The 20759-nt window shown below is 47.1% G+C and overlaps 1 protein-coding gene across 3 annotated transcripts in view; it reads left to right on the top strand.

Moving 5' to 3' along the window:
- The window catches only part of CEP192 (centrosomal protein 192), a 1292743-nt gene that overhangs the window by 672856 nt on the left and 599128 nt on the right, over window positions 1-20759 (top strand). For all 3 annotated transcript variants that reach the window (XM_029590939.1, XM_029590938.1, XM_029590940.1), the window contains one exon: window positions 8445-8570. In XM_029590939.1, the coding sequence (XP_029446799.1) occupies window positions 8445-8570 (126 nt within the window). The remainder of the gene's footprint in view (window positions 1-8444; window positions 8571-20759) is intronic.

The following is a 20759-nucleotide window of genomic DNA, read 5'->3' as shown; positions in this document are numbered from 1 at the left end:
ATCAGACTGAAGGGAGACCCCTGCTGGCTGCAGGGTCAGTGCCTTGCTGGGCATGCCCAGTAGGGGCCAGTCAAAGTTCTGTTTAAACTTTGACAGAAGTTTTCCGTGGTGGGCTCCATCCTCGATGTCACCCATTTGTGAGGACTAACATCCTGCTGTCCTGTGAGAACACCTGTTACATCAGGTAAGCAACATTTGCTTTATCCCCCGACAAGCAGGATAATAGTCCTCATATGGGGTGACATCATTGATGGAGCCCTGGTACGGAAAAACTTCTGTCAAAGTTTCTAGAGACTTTTGACTGGCACACTGAGGCCACTGAGCATGCCCAGCATGTCATGATCTCTGCAGCCACAGGGTTCTTCCTTCAGTCTTTTTTTTTCCGTGTTGCTATAAGCCTCGCTTGTTAGGAGCTCTGTGAGTTTTTCTCACAAAATTTTCCTCACAGAAAATATAACTTTTCTTTCAGAAAATAACCTACTCGGGTCTCCCTTCGACATACCATTTGGTGAGTACTTTTTTTGAATCAATTTTCGGTTGATTCCAGTTACCTCGTTTCCGCTACCCGCAGCCATTGACTGTTACCCGGCCTTCATTCACCATGGCCACTGGATTCAAAAAAATGTCCAAGTTGTCCCCGAACAATGTCAATAACAGACCCACATAACATTTGTGTTCCCTGCCTGGGATAAGGCCATGTTGTCAGCGCATGTTCCACCTGCGCCCAGATGACACTGAAGGGCAGGCGTGCCTTCAATAGCCCATATACCATCGGTACCTACGATGCCATGCCAGGGTTCATAGATACCTTCACAGCTGGGTCCATTGGGTGATGCCGGCCACCGATTGCCATCGATGCCTTTTCTGCCTCCATTGATGGCAAAACAGATTCCAAAACATACATCAAAGTCGTCTTGTAAAACAAAGCATCCTCTTCCAGAAGACACCTTGGATCCCTCTGGGTCCCATTTCCAACCTCATTATAGTCCATGGGAGGATGTGGACACTGATACTGAAGACCTAATATCTGAACCACCTTCACCAGAAGAAAGGAGGAAGTCCCCTCCTGAGGACCTGTCCTTTGCAAACTTTATATAGGAAATGGCAGATACCATTCCTTTTGAGTTACTCACTGAAGAAGATACAAGACACTTGAAGTCCTACAGTTTGTAGATGCACCAAAGGAAGTAATGGCGATACCCATACATGAAGTGCTTTTGGAACTTCAGCATCACTTATGGGAGCATCCTTGTTCTGTACCAGCTATCAACAGAACAGACGCGACATACCTGGTTCAACTTACTCCAGGTTTTCAGAAGCCACAATTGCCACACCAATCAGTGGTTGTTGAATCGGCTCAGAGAAAGGAAAAGAAGCAAAAACCACATTCCTCTGCTGCTCCAGGAAAGGAACAGAAATTCTTGGATGGGTTGGGAAGAAAAGTCTTTCAAGGATCCATGCTTGTGACTAGTACTGCGGCATATCAGCTTTATATGACGCAATATCTAAGAAACTTATGGAAGCAAGTCCAAGATATTGCTGATAATCTTCCTCAGCAACAACAGCAGCTGACACTTAACACTCTTATTGCCAAAGGCATAGATTCCGGCAAACATGAAGTACGGGCCGCTTATGACTCGTTTGAAACATCTGCCCGTCTGTCAGCAGTGGGAATCTGTGCACAAGGGTGGGCTTGGCTTAAGGCCTCTGATCTCATGTTGGAAGTCCAAGAGAAGACTGGCAGATCTCCCATGTACTGGAGACCATCTCTTCGGAGAAAAGATTCAGGTCACTGTCTCCCAACTAAAAGATCACCATGAGACACTCCGCCAGCTCTCCAAATTGCCTTCGGACCAACCGTCCTCAGTATGGAAACCTACAAGAATGGATACCAGAAGGCCCTATCATCTGCCTACTTCTTCAGCACGCCTTTTCCATCCACCACAAAGAGGACGTTCACGTCAACCAAAGCAAACAAAAATCCTGCCACCTCCACAAACTGGACCAGCATCTGGGTTTTGAAGAGAAGCAAGAGAACAGAAGCCTCTCCATCAATCCCAAACCCTACTTACCAGTAGGAGGTTGATTCCATTATTTAAAGCACTAATTGGAGTCTCATCACCAAAGATCAATTGGTATTAGCCATATTGAATCGGGGATACCGTGTCAAATTCACCATGATACCCTCGCATTCTCCACAGATTCCTCTATGGACAATCTCTGTTGTCACATCTCAACTTCAACTAGAACTCTCCACCCTGCTGACTGCCAGGGCTGTCAAAGCCGTTCTCCGGTCTCAACAAGGCAGAGGGTTCTATTCCCAATATTTCCTAATTCCAAAGAAATCAGGTGGTCTCTGACCCATCCTAGACCTCCGCAATCTCAACAAATTTCTCCAAAAAAAAAGTTCAGGATGGTAACCTTGGCAACCATCCTTCCTTTGCTACATCAAGGAGATTGGCTCTGTTCTCTGGATCTTCAAGACGCCTACGCGCACATACCCATTTCCACACAACATCGCAAGTACCTTCGATTTGTAGTGGGAAGACATCATTACCAGTACCGTGTCCTACCATTCGGACTAGTCTCTGCACCTCGAGTGTTCACGAAATGTCTTGCGGTGGCTGCGGCGCATCGCAGAAAAAACAGCATTCATGTTTTTCCCTACCTAGGCGATTGGCTAATCAGGAGTCCATCCAGACAGGGAGCTCTATCTGCCTTAGAAAGCACAGTATGAATATTACACGCACTGGGATTTTTAATCAACTATCAAAAATCCCACATCGACTCGTCTCAGCTCCTCACATTCGTCGGAGCAGACCTCGACACCACAGTGGCAAAAGCTTTTCTTCCAGACGACCCTGCGAACAATCTCGCACACTTAGCAAACTCTATAACCCACTGCGAGTTTGCCCCTGCCCATCAACTTCTCGTACTACTGGGCCACATGGCTTCTACAGTACATGTGACCCCATGGCGAAATTAGCCATGTGAAGAACTCAATGGAGTTTGAAATCTCAAGGGCTCCAAGCTTTTCAACCACTGTCGTACACAGTACAGGTCACCCACCAGTTATGACTTTCGCTCCACTGGTGGACAAACCGAACTGTCTTACAAGCTGGTCTACCATTCCAGCAACTGACTCCGCAAGTCATCTTGACCACAGATGCCTCCAACTTGGGATGGGGGGTCACGTCAACAACCTTCAAACACAAGGTACGTGGACTACGCTCGAAATGAACTGTCAGATCAACTTCTTAGAACTTCGAGCGATTCTTTATGCCCTTTATGCCTTTAAAGATTGCCTCTCAAACAATATTGTGCTGATACAAACAGACAACACAGTAGCAATGTGGTACATAAACAAGCAGGGAGGCACGGGCCCTTATCTGCTATGTCAAGAAGCAGTACAGATTTGGGCCTGGGTTCTCGAGCACTCCATGCATCTCCGAGCAACTTATCTAGCAGGCATTCAAAACGTCCTAGCGGACAATCTCAGTCGACGTTTCCATCCCCACGAATAGTCTCTGGATCCCTGTGTAGTGAGCAAAATCTTTCAACGCTGGGGTCACCCAACCATAGACCTCTTTGCATCCAAACTGAACCACAAAGTGGGAAGGTTCTGCTCCCTCCACAGCCGTTGACAAACGTTCCCCAGGGACACCTTGGCTCACCCCTGGAACACAGGACTTCCATATGCGTATCCTCCGATTCCGCTCCTATCCAAAACTCTCGTGAAGCTACAGCAGGACAGAGGGACCATGATCCTCATAGCCCTGTACTGGCCTCGACAAGTATGGTTTCTCATACTCCTCGATCTCAGATCCCATTCGACTGGGCACAGCACCCACTCTCATAACTCAGAACCAAGGCATGTTGCGCCATCCCAACCTACCAACCCTTGCCCTAACAGCTTGGATGTTGAAAGCTTAATCCTACAACCGCTCAATCTTTCCACTCGTAGCTTCACGAAAGCCTTCCACATGTAAATCTTACCGCTCTAAGTGGACTAGATTTAGCAAGTGGTGCACACCAAAAGGTATTGATCCTTTCTCCTGCCCCTCTCCTTCTCTATTAGACTATCAGTGTCACCTCTCTGATTCTGGTCTCCAGACTTCTTCTGTGCATGTACACCTGAGTGCCATTGCAGCATATCACAAGGGAATAGGAGATTCCTCAATAACAGCGCAACCCCTAGTGGGTTGGTTTATGAGGGGCTTACTTCAACTTAAGCCTCCCATTCGACCACCAGTTACGGAATGGGATCTAAATGTCCTTGCAAGGCTCATGCAACCCCCGTTTGAGCCTTTGCATTCCTGTGATAAAAAATTTCTTACATGGAAAGTACTATTCTCAGTAACCATTACATCTGCTAGGCAGGTCAGTGAGTTACAAGCTCTTGTTACTTACTCACCCTATACAAGATTCCTACATGACAGAGTGGTCCTCCGCTAAGTCTTGCCTAAGATGGTAACATATTTTCACCTTAACCAATCCATAGTTTTGCTCACTTTGTTCCCAAGGCCTCACTCTCACCAGGGCGAGAGTTTTACACACCTTGGACTGTAAACGCGCACTTGCATTTTATCTTGACCGCACTGCAGTCCATAGAAAATCCACCCAAATCTTTGTTTCTTTTGATAAAAACAAGCCAGGAGTTGCAGTGGGCAAACAAACACTCTCCAACTGGCTAGCAGACTGTATCGAATTCTGCTATGAGAAAGCAGGCCTTCCTCTCTATGGGCGAGTAAAGGTGCATTCAGTAAGAGCTATGTCAAAATCAGTAGTACACTACCGTTCAATGCCTATTGCTGATATCTGTAAAGCTGCAACTTGGAGTTCTCGTCACACCTTTGCAGTACATTACTATTTGGACAAAGGACGACAAGATTCAGCCTATGGTCAATCTGTTTTAAGAAACTTGTTCTCAGTTTAATCTCCAACTCCTTCCACATCCAGTCTGCTGTGATTTCAGGCTGCCTCATTTTTTCCTACAATGCACCAGTTGTGCCTGTTGCACTAGTTGTGCGCTGTTTGTCCAAAGGAAATATGACTCATCCTGTAGCTTGCTAATCATCCATATGTGAGGACTATTATCCTGCTTGTCCTGGGATAAAGCAAAATTGCTTACCTGTAATAGGTGTTATCCCAGGACAGCAGGATATAGTCCTCACGAAACCCACTCGCCACCCCTTGGAGTTGGGTCCGATACGTTTTATTTTATTTTTTGCGCTCACACTTATTGCTACCAACGAGATTGAAGGGACACCCCTGTGGCTGCAGGGATTATGGCATGCTGAGCAAGCTCATTGGCCTCAGGTGTGCCTGGGCTCCATCAATGATGTCAGCCCATATGTGAGGGCTATATCCTGCTGTCCTGGGATATCACCTATTACAGGTAAGCAATTTTGCTTTCTCCGTGGACAAGTAGAATATCACCCAACTTTTCTGGTTGATTGTTATTTGATGACATTGAGATGGAAAAGCTCTCTGTGTTACAAAAAACTGAACTTTTCTGAATATGTGCCCAGGCCTTTTGTGCCACCTCTGCCATGTGAGTCTTCTCAGTCTTTTTGTTGTCCATTTGTGCAAAAGGACATATTTTTTGCTCATGCGATGACTTTGGAAGGCTCTGCGCAGGTATCATTCCCTTTCTATTTAAGAGGGAGGGAAACTGCATACGATGAAGCAAGAAGGTCAGAGATACTTAGCTCATGCTGCGGATTCTTCGGCATATACATAAGATGCCTTTATTACTTGGAAGAAGTGTCTCACTGACAACTAAAGGATCCATATTCTTGTTGGCACAATGACATATGTTAGTGCCAATGAGCTAAAAAAAATAATTAATTTGGAATCTAAACAAACTATAGTGATCTTAGTACTGGAATCAGATAGCTTTTCTATGGGATTCCTTCCCCTAGTATTGGATACTTCAGTGTTGTGAGGAAAATGTAGCTTAACTGTCAAAAATAACTTTACTAACATTCCTGGTTTTCTTTCCTCCATCTCAGGCTCTTATTTTGGAATCTGTGGCCCAGAAATTTAATTAATTTTGTTCTACTATATCAACCTAAGCAAGATATCATGAAGCTTGAACTGCATTTTAAGTCTCGGCTTTCACCTTTGTCCAAGGATAGAGCATCATCAGAATAATCTCCAGTAATCAGGGAAGCAACTCCTATTTGAGTGCTGCAATTTGGTTTAGTTTTCAGAATGTCCACAATGAAAATGCATAAGACGCATTTGCCTGGAAATACATCTCATGAATATTCATTATTAATTTCTTGATATCCTAATTAGTTTGTGGCACTTGAGGACCAGGGTTGCCTAATTTGGACTATTAAGAGGGGGAAAACAATCATATAATTCTCTCATACTATTCTGATGAAGAATCTACAGACCTTCCATCAGATCCTGTTCTTCAAACTCCTAGAAGTACATCTCTGCCAAAGGATATGTCATATTGATCTTCACTTAAAAAAATAGCCAAATGATTCCATTTACCTTTCAAGTGGAGACAGAACCTAAAGAAGAGATTTGGTGTCCTAAATTAAAATATATCTAGTATTCTTCGTTTTCAGTTTTTTGGGTTTGTTTTTTTTTCCTGGGAATTTCAGTGTTTGTTAAAATAAGAACAAAAATATTTGCCTAGAAATTTTGAATCCTTTTTTCCACAGTTTTCTCTCACGTTTATAATAAACACTGCTAAGTGGAAAAAAAATAAAAACTGAAAATGAAAGTCTTTAAATATATCCAAGTTCCAAGACAAGTAGTGGCAGTCCCAGTACATGGTTGTACTAGAACTCAAATAAAAATGTTGTAAATGGTATTATCTACCCTATCTGTAGCAAGGAAGCTGGATCTTAACTACAATGTCAACCTTGTTTTGTCATAAAAGGTATAACTCCCGTGGTGGTAGAGTCAGCTTTGAAGAAGACCAAGCATTCAAAAACTCTTGTTGATGATTTTAGTACTCAATGTTAGCCATTAGTCTTCCATTTATCCCACACTGCAGTACAGTATTTATTTTATGTATTAATTATCATCTCCCTATAACAAAATTGTGCTAGGCAAAATATATTATCTAAAAATAAAAAAACATAGCAAAAAACAAATAACAGTGATAATTCATTAAAATGATACGTAAAATTTTATCCACCTTGGCCTTTGTCACTTTACCTCAGACAATTAAGCATAAGCCTCAAATTATTTATGAAACTCAACTATATCAGTTACGTCTCACTAACAATCTGGTCCAGCAGCTAGGACTAGAAATTGAGAATGCCAGGCGCCTGGTTCCAACTAGGTGTGCACTTTTAACAGAGGGCACTGACTAAGTTTTTCCCTCCAGACTGTAATGGTAGGGCTGGAATGTAGAGAAGTATAAGAGATTTAAGGTAACCTGGACCATTATGCTTTAAAGTCTTAATTATCAAGGTTAAGATTTTAAATTTACTCATTTTCATGGGAACCAGTACCTCCAAACCATGTACTGCCTTTATTTTGTAATAAAGAACATCACTGTTTCCCTTCAAATCTTGATCTCTTTGCTGGAATTAAGGTGTCTTGACATTAGTTATTAATGTGAGATGTTTTTAAAATGTAGATGCGTACATGTAGAAATTGGACAGACCATATGTGCAGATTGATCTTTCTGCTTTCATGTATGACATATCTGTAGTCTATGGTAACACATTTACACATAGGTCACCAAATAGTTTGACATGTAGATAAGCAGAATAGTATAAATCTTTATGTATGTTTAGAGAGATGATCTTGTGGTCTCCTGAATTTCCTCTGTTTCAGTTTTATCTCCAACAGTTATCCTCAACAGGGAAACAGTTTGCTTAGTCATCTGTTATTCTTTAATGTCTTTGTTTTCCTTCACAACACCCTGTATTCTCCTCAGCACACACAAAAAAGGCCACCTTTCTTGAACTGCCATTCACATGATGAAGCCAGGGATGATGCTGAGCAGCAATTTGTAGTTACTCAATTTTTTTCTCTCAGCAATGTTTTTAATTCAGTGAAACATCTTATTTATATACCTTTACTCCCAACAAGGCCCATGACCCAATTTTTCATATAGTGAGGAATAAAATTTTGTATTATACAAACGGACCTTCATTTTCAGTTTTTATTTTATTTTTTTTCAGGGAATTTTAATGTAACAAAGCCAGTGGAATAATGACTGTTATAACACAGGAAAAAATCAGTGGAAGTCATTTTCCACTTTTTTTTATATATATATCACAGAAATTCCCAAGAATAATAAAAACTGAAAACAAAGGTCCCTAATTGTACATCTTGTTTGCTTGTAACTTGCCTTGAGATTAATAAGTTTGAATAAATAAGTTGTTCTTAAACTTATAGTAGTAATTTTTCTATTATAGAAAAACTTTTCTAGTTAATGCTTTGAATATTTTTTTCTTTTTAAACAGGTTGATGTGGGTAAGGCAGATGGTCTAGACTTTGGTGACCTTACATCTGGAAGTTGGAAAGCTCTCCCTCTAAAACTAATAAACAAGACTCATGCTACTGTACCTATCAGGCTCATTATTAGTGCAGTGAGTACAAAGATTTCCTGAGGGTTTTCTGAGCCATTTTAATTCTCTACATTTTATATAGCACTTTTGTACAAAATGGTTAAACTGAATAACTACCTTATGTTTCCTCCACTGCTTAAGATGTCTATTTAAAAAATAGCACTTAGAAATCATATTTCCTAGTATGTAGACAGATGGACTCAGGACCAGTGGGTTATGCACCTCTACCAGCAAATAGAGACGGCTCAAACTGACATCACAGTATATATATATACTCCTGCAGTAATATCAGCTTGTTCCCTGTACGTACAGAATCAGTCCAGACGGTGGGTTATGTCCCCCGTCCAGCAGATGGAGTCAGAGTAAACTTTGGAGGGTGCTGGTATATAAGCTATATTATATTATATTGTTATATTGTTATATTGTTTCATTGTATTTCCCGCCTGAGTTCTTTGTAAACCGGCATGATGTGCTCCACGAATGTCGGTAAATAAAAGTTAATAAATAAATAAATAAATAAGCTAGTGCACCCTCCTAGATCCTCAGTATCTCTCTGACTCCAGCAGATGTGAGGAAGGGAACCCGTTGTTCCCCCTACTTAGTGGTTCTACGCTATATATATAGACTTTATTCTTATCTCTTTCTTTTTGGTGGATCAAGCTGTAAAAAAAAAAAAAAGTTTTGTTCCTGTCAGGAGGAGCCGGTTTGTGCTTGGCTCCTGTGCACTACCTGCCATCAGGACTGCCTCTTCCTTTTCCCTTCCTCGCTCACTCTTCTGGTGATTGTCAGGGGTAAGCTTGGGGGAGGTTTTATTTTTTCCTTGTGTTTCCTTCATTTTCAGCTCAGTTTCGGCGCAGTAAGTGGATGCTGGTGGTGCCAGCCTCTTCCCTCCTTTCCTCCGCAGTTTCTCACCTCCCCCGCAGCCCTGCGATGTTTCATTCCCCGGGGCCGCAGGCGGCACGGAGGTCCCATTCCCCTGCCGCCCCCGGGGTTGAGGGTGATTTGGCAGTTGAGTGAGGGCAAGGCAAGCCCGCTCCTCCCGCGGCACGATCTCCTGCTCGCCGCTCTCGGCGTTTGGCGCCCGTCCTTAACCTCGCGCGATGCAACGTGCTCGTTGTCCGTCCTGCGGCGGACCGGGTCAGGGCACCTCGAGGGACAGTCCATGCGGCTGGTGCCTCCCCGGGGGGGGGGGAGACGAGCACTGCTCCACCGACAATTTTGCCGCCGCGCTCCAAGCGCCCCAGGCCTCGGGGGTTAGCCCCGCCACCTTCTTTGGCGGGAACGTCGGCCATTTTGGAACTAGAAGGCAGCGTGGGCTCAGACGCGGAGGAGCCTACAGAGGATTTCTTGCCGCTCGCACCCCCGAGTTTGGATTCGGGGCCTCTCCCTTCCACGTCCGGACTCTCCAGGGACCCCTTGCCCCCCCCCCCACCGGCTGGGCCGCTCAGTTTTTCGGCGGATTTCGTGGTGCTCATGCACCAGGCTTACCTACAGAGTTTGAATCCGCAGGGGGGGGCCAGTCGCCTCTCCTCCTCCCGCTAAAGCTCCCAGAATCTCGGGCACTACGGCTTCGGGACCGGGGGCTGTGGGGGGCGGCCCCAGGTTGCCCCTGAGTGTACCTCTATCCCTGGGTGGAACGTCGCCCTCACCGGACCTGGGGGGCGACCCAGCATCGCACATGGACGATGATCCAAGCTTGGCAGCGCACTTAGAATGCGATGACCTATGGGTGCTCCGCATTTTTCGCAAGGAGGAATTGGCGGACCTCATCCCCCACGTTCTCCAGGAATTGGACCTCGATCCTCCCATTGAGCCTCCGGGACCCCCGGCCCCCTCAGTAGCCTCCGCTACCACCAAGGGAGATCCCGTCTTGGCGGGCTTGCGTCCCCTGGCAAGGACCTTTCCTATCCACGATTCCTTTCTCCAGCTTCTCGTGAGGGAGTGTGACAACCCGGAGGCGTCCCTTCGGGTTGGCAGGGCTATGGATAAGCTCTATCCTCTACCGGGGGACTTCCTGGACCTTCTCAAGGTCCCCAAGGTTGATTCGGCGGTGTCCGCCATCACGAAGAGAACTACAATCCCGGTCACAGGGGGCACTGCGCTTCGGGATATACAGGATAGAAAGCTGGAGGTCGCCCTCAAGAAGATCTTTGAGGTCTCGGCGCTGGGGGTCCGGGCAGCCATCTGCGGTTCTCTTACCCAGAGAGCCGGTCTTCGATGGGTTCAACAGCTCCTCACCTCTCAACAGTTACCATCAGAGGAGGCGGCCCAGGCAGACTGTCTGGAGGCGGTCATTGCTTACGGGGCAGATACGTTGCACGACCTGCTGCGGGTCCTGGCGAGGACCATGGCATCAGCTGTTTCCGCCAGACGCCTCCTGTGGCTCCGGAACTGGGCAGCGGACGCTTCCTCCAAGGCTAGCCTGGGGGCTTTGCCCTTCAAGGGCAGGTTTCTCTTTGGTGAGGACCTCGATCAGATCATCCAGACCCTGGGGGAAAATTCGGTGCACAGGTTGCCTGAGGATCGCCAGCGTGGTTTTCGTCCGTTTTCTGGGACTACCAGGACTCGGTACCGCACTCAGAGGCGTTACCGGGGCTCCAGGCCACAAGGCCCTAGGACACCATCAACCCGGTCACAAACGTGGACTCGGCCCTTTCGAGGGCGCAGACCCTCCAGGGACTCCTCGACCCAGGGGGCCTCTGGCAAGCCTCCTCAATGATGCCAGGCCAGTCCACTCCTCCCTACCCCGGATTGGAGGTCGCATCGCTTTGTTTCGCGAGGAGTGGACCAACATCACCACGGACCAATGGGTCCTAAACATCCTAAGACACGGTTACGCGTTGGAATTTGTTCGGTCTCCCAGGGACCGGTTCGTCTTCTCTCCCTGCGGGTCAAGTCACAAGCGCCTGGGGGTACAACACACGCTGGACAGGCTTCTGGACCTGGGAGCCATCTCGCCCATCCCCTCAGGAGACGTGGGCTCGGGGCATTATTCGATTTACTTCGTGGTTCCCAAAAAGGACGGATCCTTTCGTCCCATTCTGGACCTCAAGGAAGTCAACAAGATGCTCCGGATCTCCAAGTTTCGCATGGAAACGCTCCGCTCTGTCATTGCGGCGGTGCATCAAGGGGAGTTCCTGGCCTCCCTCGATCTCATGGAAGCATATCTGCATATTCCGATCCACCCGGCCCATCAGAAATTCCTTCGCTTCAAAATCTTGGGTCAACATTTTCAGTTCCAGGCACTGCCCTTCGGGCTGGCAACCGCGCCCAGAACCTTTACCAAGATTATGGTGGTGGTAGCAGCCGCACTCCGAAGGGAAGGCATTTTGATTCACCCTTACTTGGACGACTGGCTCATTCGAGTGAAGTCTCTGCCGCAGGGACGGGCGGCGGTCAACAGAGTAGTGACCTTCCTACAGTCCCTTGGTTGGGTGGTGAACTTTGGCAAGAGCAGCCTGCTTCCAGCCCAACAGTTGGATTTCCTGGGGGCGCATTTCGACATGGCTCTGGGCAAGGTCTTCTTGCGTCCGGACAAGGCTCAATCACTGCGGGATCAAATCATCCGGTTTGCTTCCCTTCCGGCACACACGGCGTGGGATTATCTCCAGGTCCTGGGCTTCCCGCCGTTGGGGGACGCCCGCGATGGATCTCATGGCGTCCGCCTCCAACGCAAAAGCTCCCCGGTTCTTCAGCCGCAGAAGGGAGCGTGGCGCGGAAGGCGTCGATGCTCTAGTTCTCCCATGGCCTCCTCAGCTTCTGCTCTATGTCTTTCCTCCCTGGCCTCTGGTGGGAAAGGTGATACGGAGGATAGAGCGACACCACGGTCGGGTCATCCTAGTGGCTCCGGAATGGCCGCGGCACCCATGGTTCGCGGATCTCCTCAGCGTGGCGGTGGACGGTCCACTTCGGCTCATGCACCTATCGCGTCTCCGTCATCAGGGACCAGTATTTTCGGAGCAGGCGGCACACTTTTGTCTTGCGGCGTGGCTTTTGAAAGGAGGGGCCTCCTGAGCAAGGGCTACGCTATTCCCGTGGTGGATACACTCCTCAAGGCGCGTAAGACTTCAACATCGGTCGCCTATGTGCGGGTGTGGAAGGTATTTGAAGTTTGGTGCTCGGTGCGGGGCGCTCGCGCGACCGCAGCTTCCCGCCAACATATCCTGGCGTTTTTGCAGGAGGGACTGGAGAAGGGTCTCTCCTACAATTCACTGAGAGTGCAGGTGTCCGCACTCGCTTCCTTGGCTCGCGCCTCGGCAAGGTCAGACCCGTCATTCCATCCGGACATATCACGGTTCCTCAGGGGAGTCAAGCACTTGCGGCCACCGGTGCGTCCTCTTTGTCTGTCCTGGAACCTCAATTTGGTGTTACGAGCCCTGGGAGGGCTCCCCTTCGAGCCTTTGCATCAGGCTTCCCTTAAGGATGTTACCCTAAAGACGATTTTCCTGGTTGCTATAGCCTCGGCACGGCGTATCTCGGAACTACAAGCGCTGTCGTGCAGGGAGCCTTTCCTGCGATTCACAGACTCCGGGGTTTACCTACGAACAGTTCCTTCGTTCCTGCCTAAGGTGGTTTCCTCGTTTCACATGAACCAGGTAGTGGAACTTCCATCTTTCCCGACGGACGCTCCTTCGGCCCTCCGGCGCCTGGATGTGAAACGGACACTTCTCCGCTATTTGGAGGTGACGAATGAATTTAGGGTCTCCGATCATCTCTTCGTACTCTGGTCCGGAGCCAGAAAGGGCCACCAGGCGTCAAAGACTACTATCTCGCGCTGGCTCAAGGAGGCGGTGGCTTCTGCTTACATTGGTTCGGGGAAAGATCCTCCGGCAGGCATCAAGGCCCATTCTCTGTGAGCCCAGGCCACTTCCTGCGCAGAGTCTCAGTTCGTCTCCGCACAGGAAATCTGTCGGGCGGCGACTTGGAAGTCCCTCCACACTTTTTCCAGACACTACCGGCTCCAGCAGAGTCTGGATCTTTTGGGGACAGGGTACTTCGAGCAGGGTTCTCAGGGACCCACCCGGTTTAGGGAAGCTTTGGTACATCCCACAGTCTGGACTGATCCTGTACGTACAGGGAAAAGAAAATTACTTCTTACCTGCTAATTTTCATTCCTGTAGTACTAAGGATCAGTCCAGACGCCCACCCTGATTGTGTTAGATCTAGGGGTGAACCTGCTCGGCTATTCTTTTCTGTCCTACTGTTCTCTGCTCTTTCCTCTTCGGGGGTTCTTGACTTTGTGTCTTGTTTCTGTTCGACAGTTCTCATTGCACGTTGCATAATTTTGTTCAAAGTTTGCGTTATTATGGTTGCGAATATGCTTGATCCATCATCCTTGATCTGTCCAGTGCTCTGGCTTGGCTTTGATATTGTCGATACTGAGGATCTAGGAGGGTGCACTAGCTTATATACCAGCACCCTCCAAAGTTTACTCTGACTCCATCTGCTGGACGGGGAACTTAACCCACCGTCTGGACTGATCCTTAGTACTACAGGAACGAAAATTAGCAGGTAAGAAGTAATTTTCTTCTAGTATTCTCAGTCTCCAGCAGATGGTGGACATGCATCTCCCTACTGGGGATTACTTCAGATTATAGAAGGAGAATTTTATAAAGGAAGTTCCTGCGGAGATACCAAATAGTCCCTTTCCCTGTTGAGAATTCCTGAGGTGATTTCTGTGGTTCTTCAGATGTGTGCCTTGGTCCGGAAGCTGGTGTTTCAGCCAGCATGGACTTAGCTGATTGTACATCTTAAAGGCAGCAGGTGTAGGAAGCCGAGCACGGTGGTGACGGCAGATGCTCTCTCCCCCTGCAGCCATAGACAGTCTCTTTACTCAGCCAGGAAGGGCTGAGCTTAGGTAAGTTTAAAAAAAAAAAAAAAAAAAGTCAGTTAGAGGGTTTGTGTAGGACTTCCTCCAGTCTCTGTGCTCGGCGCGCCATTCTGACATTCGTTCCTGCTCCTGTTGAGGTTAAGGGAACTGGGTAACCTGGCAGGTTGAGCAGCCCGGGTTGGCTAGGCCTCGCTTTTAGGGGTTTTGTGGGGGGCTTTTTTTCCCTATGCGCTGCGTGGTAGGCTGCAGCAGTGTTTTCGCACACTTCTTTGCTTGTTCAGCTGTCCTCTACAGGACAGTCTGTGTGCACAGTGCGTCCGGCTGTGCATCGAATGGTGCACCCAATTTCTTTTGGGTGCACTATCTGTGCGCACATTCTAAAACATATTGGTTGTTCGCCCAGGTTTGGCACAGTGTCAGTGCACTTAGTTTTGTGCGTATAGATTTGGGATGCCTAATTTTGTGTACTTAAATTTTTTCAGTGCGAATCAACTGGAAGCACATCTTCAGTCACCTGTTAAGCAAACTGATGAACTAATGGCGCCAGTGACCAAGAAACTTAAGCAGCTTTCTCTTTGTTGCCTGTCATATTCAGGCATCTCAGCCTAGGCTGCCCTATAACATGTGTCAGCGCTGCTTAGAGGCTGAGGGAGAATTATCTTCCTCTGATTTGAAGCCTGGTTCTTCCCAGCCTGATGATGGCCTAGTTAATGATTTGTCCGGAGGAATGCTTGACCTTGGAGCTCACTTGACTAGTTCCTGTGCAGGGTATGGCAGCTCACTGGGCCCTGCACAAGTGCCTTCTGGTTTTGGCATGGATCCTTTTTTTTTTTCTTCAAGAATTGCAATCCTTTCTTCAGGCATAGTCCTCAGCCCCGCCCAATCCTGTCAGGTCAGATCCTCAAATGGTGGCTCCTCTGTCTGGCGCTTAAAAATAGAACTGGAAAAGCACACCTCAGTTAGCTGCGGGTAATCCCGACAGGAATCCAGATGGCACTGATGATGAGGCAGAACCTGACTCTCTCTGGAAGATGGGAAAATTCCTCTGGGACTGGAACCGTATAAGACTATGTTGCGGATCTTTCACAGAGATAAACTGCTGGCCCTAATTTCCCACAATTTGAAAATACTTGGATTGCCTAGGGTAGATTCCATATCGGAGCCAAAAAAAAATCCCATTTTGGTTTCCTTGCATAAAGCCTCTTATTTTTGCCCTGTTATGGAAGCCATTCAAGAATTGATTGATCTTGAATCAGACTGTCTGGAAGCAAATTTCAAAGGGGATCAGAAATTGGAAGATCTGTACCCCTTGGATCCAATGGTGAGAGAAGGTCAGTGTTTTTCAAATGTGGATGTGCTTATCTGTACCGTATCTAAGCAGACTATCCACGTGGAGGGAGGAGAGCAGCCTTGAAGGATGTGCATGATAGTATGTTTAAGGCCATCCTTAAGCAAGCATTTGAAACAGTGGCAATGACATTGCAAATATCTTCCTGTTGTGCCCTGGTGACTCACTCTTGTCTGCTTCTCTCTGAGGAGGTTGATGATTCTGGAGTGAATTCCAAAACAGTTATGGAACACGCTGCTGTCATTTTAGCAGACGCAGACTGCGATTTGGTCCATACCTTGAATAGAAGAGTGGCTTCGATAAAAGCTGCCAGGAGTCAATTATGGTTGTAAAATATGTTGGCCAATGTGACCTCCAAAGCTACTTTTAGGACATTGCCTTTTAAAGGTTCGCTTTTGTATGGGAGCAAGTTGGAAAAACTGGCCAGTAAGTGGGACAAAGCCCCTGTTCCTCGGTTGCCAGAGCATAAGAAGCAGTTGCTTTGCCCCTTTCTGAGGGTTCACCTCAGGAGTTCCAAGTGGTTTCATCTCTACAGAGGGACAACCTTTCAGAGGACTCTGCATTTCAGAAGATCTGTCCTTTCGTCCCAGACAGCCCAAATGTGGCATGGGCTCGGGTAGCCTCTCAATGAAGGTTTGCTGACCCACCCTTGGGAACAAGAGAGAGGGAACCCCTCTATCTCTTTTATCAGATGTGGGTAGAGATTACATTGGATTAGTGGGTCCTGGAAGTGATGTAAGAAGGATATGCACTGCAATTTTGCATTGTTTCTTGGGACGTGTTCAGAAGAAGCAGGCAGTAGAATCTACGCTGGCAACTCGTCAGTCTGAGGGCTGCTGTTCCAGTGCCTAAATATCAAGAAAGTATGGTGAGATATTCCATTTATTTTGTGGTGCCCAAGAAGGAGGGCCCATTTCGTCTCATCTTGTATCTCAAGGGAGTCAATATTCATTTGTGGGTGACTCATTTTCGTATGGAAACCTTGTGCTCAGTGATGATGGCCATGCAGTTGGGGGAATTTCTGACTTCCCTAGATCTGTCTGAGGCCTTCCTCCATATTCCCATTGGATTGGAGCACCATCGTTTTCTGCATTTCATGGTGTTGGGGTGCCACAGTCAGTTTTGGGCGCTGCCTTTTGGTCTAACCACCACTCCTAGAAATTTTTCCAAGGTTATGGTGGTTGTGGCAGCAGAGTTGAAAGGATGAAATCCTAGTACACCTGTATTTGGATGACTGGCTGATTCAAGCCAAGTCTCTAGAAGAGAGCTGCCTAGTGACCCGCAAAGTGACACCACCTTGTTGCAGGAGCTCTGTTGGTTTATGGACCTGGCCAAAAGTAATCTTCAGCCATCTCAGTTATTGGAGTATCTGGGTGTTTGGTTTGACACGAGGCAGGACAAAAGTTTCCTGCCAGAATTTCAGATTCAGAAGTTGATGTAACAGATGCATCTTTTGGTGAACACTATAGGTCCGACAGTGTGGTCTTATCTACAGGTATTTGGTTTGATGGTGGCAACCCTGGAAGTGGTGCCGTGGACAAGAGCACAAGTGCGTCCTCTTCAGCACTCTCTGCTGTATCGTTGAAACCCACAGTCTGAGGACTATTCGGTTTGGCCTCACTTGCTGATGGAAACCTGCTCTCACCTCCCATGGTGTTTGCAGGAGGATCATCTGAGAAAGGGAGTTGCCCTGACATCGCTGGACTAGTTAATACTCACAACAGATGTGAGTATCCAGGATTGGGGAACTCACTGTCAAGAACTAACAGCGCAAGGACTCTGGAATACAGATGTCCCTCTCGAGCATCAATCGCCTGGAAGCCCAGGCTGTCCAGTTGGCATGCTTGCAGTTGAGCGACAGACTGCAGGGTCAAGCGGTCCAAGTAATATCTGACAACGCAGCAACAGTGGCTTACATCAGTCAGCAGGGACGAACCAAGAGACAGCATGTATTGCAGGAAATAGAACAACTTATGGAATGGGCGGAAAGGCATCTCCAGGTGATTTCGGCCTCCCACACAGCAAGAAAAGACAACATAAGGGCAGATTTTCTCAGCAGGAAGACTCTGGACCCAGGGGAATGGATATTGTCGGAAGAGGCGTTTCAGCTCATAGTAGATCTCTGGAGCTTTCTGTTCCTAGATCTGCTGGCAACTTCTTGCAATGCGAAGTTCCTTCAGTTGCAGGAGAGATCAGAGTTCCTTGGGTATCTATGCTGTCATGCAGGTTTGGCCAGAAGTCAAGCTGCTGTATGCTTTCCTCTATGGCCCCTGTTGTGCAGAGTAATTCGCAGGATCGAAGGCCACAGAGGTGCTCTTGGTGGCACCGGATTGTTCCAGAAGACCATAGTATGCAGATCTGCAAAGACTCCTGGTAGAGACCCCCTTTTGTCTTCTGCTACATAAAAATCTGTTGCAGCAGGGGCCTGTCCTTCACAAAGATCTGACTCTATTTTGTCTTACGGTATGGCTCTTGAGAGGGCATGCTTGTTGAAGCGTGGCTATTCTTCTGCAGTGATTGCCACCTTGCTACGAGCTCGAATGTTCTCCACTTCCTTAGCCTATGAGCGGGTTTGGCGGGTGTTTGAGGCTTGGTGTGAGGATGAAGGTGTGCTTCCTCATTCAGTTAAGATCCCGCTCTTTTTGGAATTTGTGCAGGATGGGTTAAATAAAAGGGTTGGCCTCTTGCCTGTTTCTGGGGCCAGGTGAATGGTGTATCCTTATAGTCTCATCCTGATATGGCCTTTTTCTTGAAGGGAGTGAAACATCTTCATTCTCCCTTGCAGTTACCGGTTCTCTTGTATAGTATTAACCTGGTGCTTGATTTCTTGGCAGGCCTTACATTTTGACTGCTGCATAGCCTTTTCTTGCAGTAATTGATTTTGAAAACTGTTTCTCATGGCAGCATGTTCTGCACGTTAAACAACAACCTGCAGGCCTTGAATGCCAGGAGCCGTTCCTTCAGGTGACTCCAGGAGCAATACAGCTGCATACTGTTCCCTCTTTCTTGCCTAAAGTGGTCTCATATTTTCACTTGAATCAGTCCATTTCCTTGCCATCCTTGGATAAGTGAGAGATGCATCCCTTGGATGTCAAGAGACATGTCAAGCAGTATCTGGAGCTTTCTAAGCCTTTCTGAAAGAAAGATGGTCTGTTTGTCCTTCCTGGTGGAGAAAAGCAGGCTATAGTAACTCGCTGGATTAAGGAGGTAGTCACCGCTGCATATGTGGATGCTGAAAAGCTGTTTCCTACTCATGTTAGGGCACATTCCACTCAGACTCAGGAAGTGTCATGGGTGAAGGTTAGATTGTTGTCTCCCATCGACATTTGCTAAGCTGCAACGTGGTCCTCTATACATAGCTTTTCCAGGTATTATCGTCTGGATGTGCAGGCCCGGGAGGATGCAGCCTTTGCACATGCAGTGTTGACTGGACTGTGGGCAGCCTCCCACCCTATCCATCTGTGTATACACTAGGAAAGGAGAAAATACTTACCTGTGACCTTAAATACCTTACTTGGAAAACGGTATTTCTCATAGCCATTACATCAGCTAGAAGGGTCAGCGAACTACAAGCGCTAGTCACATACGAACCTTTTACAAAGTTCCTACATGACAGAGTAGTCCTCCGTACACATCCAAAATTCCTTCCTAAGGTTGTTACGGAATTTCACTTGAACCAATCCATAGTTTTACCAACATTCTTTCCTAGGCCTCATTCCCATCAGGGTGAAAGAGCCTTACACACTTTGGACTGTAAGCGTGCGTTATCCTTCTATTTAAACCGCACAACAGCCCAAAGGAAATCCAGTCAGCTGTTTGTATCCTATGATCCAAACAAACCAGGTAAAGCAGTGGGTAAGCATACTCTGTCAAACTGGCTAGCAGATTGCATACAATTTTGTTATGAAAAAGCAGGCCTTACTGTTCAAGGGCGAGTAAAAGCACACTCAGTCAGAGCAATGTCAACTTCAGTAGCACACCTTCGCTCTGTGCCTATTCTAGACATTTGTAAAGCAGCAACATGGAGTTCTCTTCACACTTTTACGGCTCTCTACTGTTTAGACAAAGAAGGAAGACAAGATTCGGCCTATGGACAAGCCGTCTTAAAGAACTCGTTTCCAGTTTAATCCCAACTCCTTCTACATCCAACCTGCTGTGATCTTCGGCTGATTCATTTCATCAACAATACTTCACTGTTACTTCACTACAAAATGACTCAGCCTCTAGCTTTCTAATCACCCATATGTGAGGACTAGCATCCTGCTTGTCCTGGGATAAAGCAAAATTGCTTACCTTGTAATAGGTGTTATCCCAGGACAGCAGGATGTAGTCCTCACGAAACCCACCCGCCACCCCGCGGAGTTGGGTCCGATACATTTTATTATTTTATTTTTGGCTAACGCTATTGCTACAAAACAAGACTGAAGGGAGACCCCTGTGGCAGGGAATATCATGGCATGCTGGGCATGCTCAGTAGGCACTCTGGTGCCAGTCAAAAGTTTCATGGAAACTTTTAAAGAAGTTTTTCCGTACATAGGGCTCCATTACCGATGTCACCCATATGTGAGGACTACATCCTGCTGTCCTGGGATAACACCCATTACAAGGTAAGCAATTTTGCTTAACACAATAACAAAGGAATCTCTGGAAGCAGGTTCAGGGAATAGCTGACTCTCTTCCCCAACAACAAGATAGTCTCAATGTTATACGACAGAAAGGTCTTGAGGCTGGGAAACATGAGGTTCGGGCTGCTTACGACTCCTTTGAAACTGCTTCTCGCTTGTCGGCAATGGGAATCAGCGCCAGGAGGTAGGCCTGGCTGAAAGCATCTGACTTGAGACCTGAAGTCCAAGACAAACTTGCTGATTTGCCATGTACCGGTGACAGCCTATTCAGAAACAACATACAGGACTCAGTGGCTCAACTAAAAGACCATAAAGTGACCCTGTATCAATTGTCCACGATTTCTACGAGGCCCCTTCCTCTGCAAGAAGACCTACAAGAAGGGCCCCTAGAAAACCATTTTATCGCC

Source organism: Rhinatrema bivittatum, chromosome 2, assembly GCF_901001135.1.
Source record: "Rhinatrema bivittatum chromosome 2, aRhiBiv1.1, whole genome shotgun sequence".
Lineage (NCBI taxonomy): Eukaryota > Metazoa > Chordata > Amphibia > Gymnophiona > Rhinatrematidae > Rhinatrema > Rhinatrema bivittatum.
This window is presented reverse-complemented; position numbering and strand designations above follow the sequence as displayed.